This window comes from Thunnus maccoyii, chromosome 19 (genome assembly GCF_910596095.1).
Source record: "Thunnus maccoyii chromosome 19, fThuMac1.1, whole genome shotgun sequence".
NCBI lineage: Eukaryota > Metazoa > Chordata > Actinopteri > Scombriformes > Scombridae > Thunnus > Thunnus maccoyii.
The window spans coordinates 2,302,963-2,310,424 of record NC_056551.1 but is presented as its reverse complement, the minus strand read 5'-3'; the positions used below and the strand labels follow the sequence as shown (position 1 = coordinate 2,310,424).

General features: G+C 39.8%; 1 protein-coding gene across 3 annotated transcripts; it reads left to right on the top strand.

Moving 5' to 3' along the window:
* Positions 1-237: 237 nt before the first annotated feature.
* Positions 238-6,832, top strand: uap1l1 (UDP-N-acetylglucosamine pyrophosphorylase 1, like 1). 3 transcript variants are annotated; one of them, XM_042394593.1, is made up of 10 exons: positions 238-267; positions 700-988; positions 1,895-2,099; positions 2,270-2,445; positions 2,574-2,746; positions 3,370-3,563; positions 4,673-4,813; positions 4,924-5,109; positions 6,130-6,196; positions 6,410-6,832. In XM_042394593.1, the coding sequence occupies exons 1-10, from the start codon at positions 259-261 to the stop codon at positions 6,494-6,496; spliced, it is 1,527 nt and encodes a 508-aa protein (XP_042250527.1). In that variant the 5' UTR covers positions 238-258; the 3' UTR covers positions 6,497-6,832. The 3 variants fall into 3 exon arrangements, with proteins under 3 accessions (XP_042250527.1, XP_042250529.1, XP_042250528.1); XM_042394595.1 differs by lacking the exon at positions 238-267 and adding an exon at positions 280-504; XM_042394594.1 differs by lacking the exon at positions 238-267 and adding an exon at positions 280-559.
* The last annotated feature ends 630 nt before the right edge of the window (positions 6,833-7,462 follow it).

Genomic DNA, 7,462 nt, shown 5'->3' with positions numbered 1-7,462 from the left:
GTACAAATTAAATAGGCTACAATAGTAATATTTTATGTACTTTTTTTACTTTCCACATTTGATGCCTAATTTGGTAATAAGTGCGTGTAATTGTAGTTAATTATCTATTAATTATATTTTAGCTGAAATGAAATGAACATTAAATGACATTACTACCTTGGGTAAATGTTTTTTTCTTGGTGTGAAATTTGGAGACGGTCCCTACGCAGCTAGTTATTGACGCGTAACGGCAAGGGGCCGTAAAGCGTAGAACGTTTGATGCCGTCTGTAAATATATTGATATATTGTTACATATATATTGTTACTTTATGCTGCACTGACTAGTTTGAATATCGGGCGGTATCAGCTGATGCCGACGCTGAGTCAGCACATTTTAACCTCTGGTCTAATGGCTCGGTGCAGACTGACAGGAAGTCATTTTTTTTCAGAAAGCTATTTCAGACATGTTTGTCCGCGTGTGTAAACCTGTAGCAGCATAAAGACGTCTTTCATTCGGCTGGAGAAGTATATCCTGTTATATTTGAGTATTTCACCGCAGGATCCTTGTTTGGATCCGAGAGTACGGTCACGAGTTGCTCATGACACACAGTCATTTCCTCCAAACAAGTAGCCACAGTCCTACAGTACCTTCATCCTACTGGCAGAAGGAAGTTTGATGTGTGCATCTGTTGATCTACTCCACGGTTTGCTTTGTTACAGAGAGACAACATGCTTTCTTTGGAGCAAGTGAAGCAGAGTTTAGAGAGAGCGGGACAGGCTCACATCCTGCAGTTTTGGCCGGAGCTGTGTGAGGAGGAGAGGGACAGTTTTCTCCTGGAGCTGTCTCAGCTGGATCTAAAGGGACTGAAGGGTCACTGTGATGGGGCTGTGAGGGCTGCAGCCTGCCCGCCTGACAGCCTGGACCAACACATAGAGCCAGTCCCTCCAGAGTTCATCGGCAGCGTGAGGAAAAGTGACAAAAAGTCTCTTGCAGAGTGGGAAAATGAAGGTGAATTTCAACATCACCGGTGCAGTATTTTAGAGGGATTACGGTAATTTGTAAATTGCGAAAGTGTGTAGAATAAAAGAAGAGGAAGAGTCAGATAACTGAATAACAAATAACAACATAACAAACAAGACTTTGTATTTTTGTCAGATATGTTAAAACTGTTTCCCTGCTTGCTGATCTTACCACTAATACACATGAGATTTATGAAAGTGTGTTTCTGCTTTGGAGGCAGCCATTGTCTCCCTGTTTTTCTTAACACCATGAACATTTACTTGTATACACTTAGAAATGTCTTGAGATTAATCAATTCATCCTGAACATGTATCACCATCTCACATCACATCTTGCAACAGGATTAACCGGAAAGTAAAAAAGAAGAAACAACATTTCCATTGCTTAAAATAAAGTGTTTTTTCTATTTTTACAATCAATTTTGTGCAAGCATGCATTTAAACGTTGGTCTGAAGCTTATATGAGGCTTCAGCAGTCTGAGTTAGTCATATCAAGTGATTTTGTCCCCCATTTCTTCCATTGTAAGTGCATTATGAAGAGATCTTCTAATGGTCAGTATGAACAGGGGGAATGATAACAGCAAGAAAAACATGTTTCAGTGTTCATTTGGGCTCCTGACTGTTGTTTTAAGACACACTTGAAAAACTGTGAACCTGTCCTTTAAACCACTGAACAACTCTACCACAGCATTGTGAAAGCAGTCATAAGTTAAAGGTTAATAGCAAGCTAGTAAAGTTTTATAAAAGTTTTCACTTTAAGAGTATGTCAAAGGGTGATAGTGTTCTATTAAGGCTGTTGTAAAGTTTAAAGGCCTTGATCACAAATTAGTAAAGTTCACTTACACACAATACATCCTACTGTACTTCTGCTCATAGTACTACTATTTTTTGACAGGGCTGTTGCAAATCTCACAGAATCGAGTTGGAGTCCTGCTCTTGGCTGGCGGTCAGGGGACCCGTCTTGGCGTTCAGTATCCCAAAGGGATGTATAACGTTGGGCTACCAAGTGGCAAAACCTTGTATCAAATACAGGCAGAGCGCATTCACAAAATCCAGGAGCTGGCAGACGCCAAGCATGGTTCAAAATGCACCGTTCCATGGTAAGACTATGATGAACCTTACTCCACTACTCTGATCATTTGTGGAATGTAAGGTGATAAAAACATGGCTGTAATTGCCTCTATGACTAACCTTAAAGACGTTTTATGAGAAGATTATAGCAAGCAAATATAATCTTAAAACTATTGTGTGTACTATTGCAACTCCTCAGGTACATAATGACCAGTGAGTTCACTCTGGCTCCCACTGAGCAGTTCTTCAAGGACAACAACTACTTTGGTCTGGAGCCATCAAACATTGTTATGTTTGAGCAAAGGATGATCCCAGCAGTCACCTTTGATGGAAAGGTCATCCTGCAGAGTAAAGGGAAGATAGCCATGGCCCCAGGTAGGTGCATATCAGCTCAGTCACAACATCCAGCAACAAATACCAGTGGAATCATCAGTGCTTTCACTTAATGCCACAGATATATGTCCAGGATAGTTTGTTTCAAAAACCACTGCACTGTCTGTCAGATGGGAATGGTGGTCTGTACCGGGCGTTGGTGGAAAACAAAGTGCTGGAGGACATGAAGAAGAGGGGAGTGGAGTACCTGCATGTGTACTGTGTGGACAACATCCTGGTCAAGATGGCTGACCCCGTGTTTATTGGGTTTTGTGTTAGCAAAGGGGCTGACTGTGGAGCCAAGGTAGAGTAATATTAGACAGTAGAGTGCATGAACTTCAGTGCATTAAAGGAATAACCCAGCATTATGGGAAATAAGATTACCCCCACTCTCATTTCTGCATTAAATACAGAACTGGAGCAGGGAGGTGATTAGCCTAGCTTAGCGTATTGACTGGAAGTCGCTAGCCTGACTGTCCAAAATTTAAAAACATACCTACCAACACCTCTCAGACTCACTAATTTACGCATTATATCTTGTTCGTTTAATCTGCATCCACACAAAAATGTAAAACGAATTTGCAATTCTAGGAAGTTTCCTGCTGGTACTATTTCTTGGCAAACAACAGCTGAATGCAGTGACTTTCCAGGAGTCCAGTCATCAGTGCGAGGTTGCCAGGTTTGGTGCTGTCCAGCTTGAATAAAGATCAATACTTAACCATGTGCTTACCTGTAACTGGACAGGCTGCACAGTAATACAAGGTGGATGGATAAACTGTTGTTCGCCAAGAAATAGTTACAGTACGTAGAACTCTCCTCAACACAAACTGTGATTTTTACATTTCTATGTATGTATGGTATTTCCACTCTTTATGCTAAGCAAGGCTAAGCACCTTTTCCATACCTAACACACATCATATGTGTCAGGTGGTGGAGAAGGCATACCCTGCAGAGCCAGTGGGCGTGGTTTGCAGGGTTCAAGGTGTTTCCCAGGTGGTGGAGTACAGCGAGATCCAACCAGAGACGGCTGAACTCCGAGGACCTGGAGGGGAGTTGCTCTACAGTGCTGGAAACATCTGCAATCACTTCTTTACCAGGGCTTTCCTGCAGGACGTGGCAGAGTAAGAGCCTTTACTGTCACATACGGCACGTGTTGGTAGGATACTTCTGACAGCACAACATGGGAGTCATAGCAAATCAAATTACACTGATTTGAGTGAAAAGAGCCACAGATTAGGGGGTTACAGAGACATAGATGACAAGAGTCATGAGTGAACGACAACAAATTTGACTGCCATTCAGTTAATTTGAGAGCGCACAAGCACAGATTTGTAAACATTATCAGTTTGAGCCAGCCTGCGCAGATTAAATATAGTAAAAATATAGAATTACCTTTCATATCTATTAAGCAAATCACCTGGATTTGAAAACAAAGCAATAAAAAATGTTGAAAATCAGGTTGTACTGTATATAATGGAATGGGTTTTTAGTCATTTACTGTTAACACATTTAGACTGTTATAATTCAGACACCAGATATTCTCTTTCTCGCCATTGAGTGGTTAAAAAAAGCCATTGTCCCAGGTTTAATTTTATTGACAAAGGGATCTAAAAGAATAACTTCAATAACTTCCAGGTCAACCCGAGCAGTATACGCTTTGCTGTCAGTTTGGGCTTGTGTATTGGACACTCCCCTAGTTTCTCTACCAGTCTGGGACAACGATTGGCCTGAAGGCACATGACCATATACCCAACCCATCTTTGTAGGTGCCCCATTGGCTGATATGTGTCTGGATGTACATGATTGGTTGTCTTTTATATATTTTTTTACCTTTTTGATTTTTTTTCTGCTTCATACCTATCCTATTTAAATGTTTGCAATGTGTTTCATGATGACCCATATGAAGGCCACAAGCCGAAACGCTTTGGTCTAACAATAAAGTTGTTCTATATACTACAAGTGTTGCAGAAGTTCTGACCTCTTTAGACTTTTTTCCCTTCTCAGTGCAACTTGAAAGCAGGTGAAGTTGTGCCAGAAACTAATCTACAGTTTGAGTTTGTGCTCACAGGATTCAGACTCTCATAATTGAGAGTAAGCAGGGTTTTTTTGGCTTATTGCTGGCTCAAATGCTCTTGCAGGCTTTAAACATCTGTATCTATGTTCCTTTACATGTTGTTAGGTCCTGTAAGTTTAGTTTTTGATTCCCTACTATGTTTTTGTTATCTTACAGGAAATTTGAAAGCCAACTGAAACAACATGTTGCAATGAAGAAAGTGCCCTTTGTGGACACATGTGGCAATCAAGTCAAACCCACCAAACCTAATGGCATAAAGATGGAAAAATTTGTGTTTGATGTCTTTCCATTCTCAAGGTATTGTTCATTATTATATTGTTTTACTGTACATAAAATGACTTGGGTCATAACATTGTGTCTCTACAGCTAGTTAAAAAGTTAAAACATCTACTATCTGTCTTTGGAAGGAACTTTGTTGCGTTTGAGGTTGAGAGGCAGGATGAGTTCTCCCCTCTGAAAAATGCTGACGGGGCAGCCACAGACAATCCAACCACCGCCAGAAACTCTTTGCTAGCTCAACACTGCCGCTGGGCCATAGCTGCAGAAGCCACACTGCTGGATCAACATGGGAATACCCTTCCTCCTACAGCCAGGTCAGAGGCAAATGTTCTATTTACACCCTGCAGCAACAGATTATGTCAGAACATGAACCCTAACCCTGGTCAAAATGTAAGAAAAAGTCCACTTATTCTGTTCCCCCGGGTTGGTTGGGGACTTTTTTCACGGCAGACAATTTGACTACTCAGGAATAATGTTGGGAAATATGCCCTCTAGCCAACAGTTAGATGAGAATATTGATACCACACTCATGTCTTTAAGGTAAATATGAAACTACAGCCAGCAGCTGGTTAGCTTAGCTTAGCATACAGACAGGAAGCAGGGGGAAACTGCTAGCCTGGCTCTGATCAAAGTGAAAAAAGATCACATACCAGCACCGCTAAAGCTCACTAATTAACATGTTTGTATAATATGCACATAAACTGAAATGTAAAAATGATAAGTGGTACTTTTACGGGGAGTTAGAGCTGGAGCTGTTTCTTGGCCGTGGTGCAGCCAAGAAACAGTGGTGCAGTGACTGGTTGCCTGGTTGCCTGGCATTTCTCATTTGTTTATTTTCCCCTCATTCTCCACTTCCTGATCGAAATCCTTACTGTGGTGCTATTTGGTGGTAGTTTGACATTGTGGTAGACAGTCCACAAACAAAAATGGATGACATTAGAATAATATGAAAGATGCTGTAATCATGTAAAACAACTCTAGTGCTCTAGTACATAGTGGCTTTAACTATGAGAGGAACAAAATGCAGATCTTACTGTAAAAAGAACTTTCCATGCTGGCCATGAAGTGATCCCTTCCTAAGGGGACAACACTGTAACAAATGACGCGGGACAGTCACAGTCCTAGTTCTGCACAAAAATTCATTCTGAATTTGAGCCAAAGCTAATAGGTGGCTTCAGCAGACTTGACAACCCTTTTTAGTACAAAATTCCTACTATGGTGATGAGAAATGATACACAGCAACCAATGGCTGTTTCACTTTGCTTGTGGGTGTTGTATTAAGATAGACTGAATCTATTCTTGAGATCTAAAAATATGTGTTTTTTTCCCCATAGTGTGTCAGCAGGAGACAATCCTCCAGCACAATGTGAGATTTCACCACTGGTCTCTTACTTTGGAGAGGTGAGAACACTTTATAATGCCACAGGCCAAAACACATTGTTGGGTTACAGTGTTAAACATATAAAGCAGTTATAGGTTGTTCCCTTAATTGAAAAAAAATATTGTTTTCATTTTTAGATTGAGATTATTCAAGACTATTTGTGGACAGTGAATACTCTATTCCTTCTTCAATAAGCTGCTGTAATTGAACTTCCTTCTTATTTCCTCTGCCAGGGCCTGGAGCCGCTGCTTAAAGGGAAGACACTGCCAACTCCCTTCATTCTGGATGAAAAACGAGCCAAAGAGCTGCAGGCTCTGTAACATTTTTCTGATGAATGAAATATTATGTGATGGCAGTAGAGATCCCACTACAGTGGAGTACAGTATGGAGATACAACCCTGGATGGATGTGTTTTGGTAGTTTCAGCCTGAGAATATGCAGTTGTTTAAATGAACATTTGAACAGTAGGCCTGTGTGAAGATAATCATATCAAACTGCCATGTCATTCATCTCATGTAATTGTCACTTTGCCACAAAGCATGTGATGTGATCACTTGAAAACAAATGCTTCAAATAAGGGACTCTATGATCTATGGGAATTTATATGAACATTGTTTTGTTTTACATGTAACAAAAAATATAATCAAAATACATCACCTTGTGTCCTTCCCTGATATTTTTTTTAGGAAATTATGGTGATTCTTCTCTCTTCTATATTTATTACCTTTTTAATTTTGAAAGGTCCAAAATTTCCAGAAGTCAATTTTCAATTGTTTCAGGATACGTATGAGAATGTTTCATGATATTTATGAAGGAAATGTAGTTAACTAAGCCCAACAGCTTCAGTAGAAGGTCTGAGCTGTGGAGCTGTGAATGATCCATACCAGCTCGATATCTGTTTTGATCAATATAACACACAAGAAGTTAATTAATAAAAGCAGGAAAAGTAGTAGATAACAAAATGAGAGATGGAACATAGAGCCTTTACTGTGATGTAAAAGTAGATGGGTTTTAAATGAGCATGACTTCAATTGTGTACCTTTGGGTCCAAAGTCTGAACTGACAGAGCAAGACAAGTCAAATTTATTTGTATGGCACATTTCAACTACAAGGCAATTCAAAGTACTTTACATAAAACATAAAAAGCATCAAGACAAAATGTAAAAGGAACATAATGCAATACAAAAGACATTTAAATACAATTAGTTAACAATTAAAGAGAAAATAAAAATAAGCTAAAGTAGAATGAGACAGATAAAACAGGAGAAAATACACATACACAGAAT

Bases quoted from the DNA above. Each gene is read 5' to 3' on its own strand.
- uap1l1 (XM_042394593.1), top strand. The intron at 2,446-2,573 runs GTAGGTGCATAT...ACTGTCTGTCAG, and splicing joins GAAGATAGCCATGGCCCCAG to ATGGGAATGGTGGTCTGTAC. The intron at 5,110-6,129 runs GTCAGAGGCAAA...TTTTCCCCATAG, and splicing joins ACCCTTCCTCCTACAGCCAG to TGTGTCAGCAGGAGACAATC.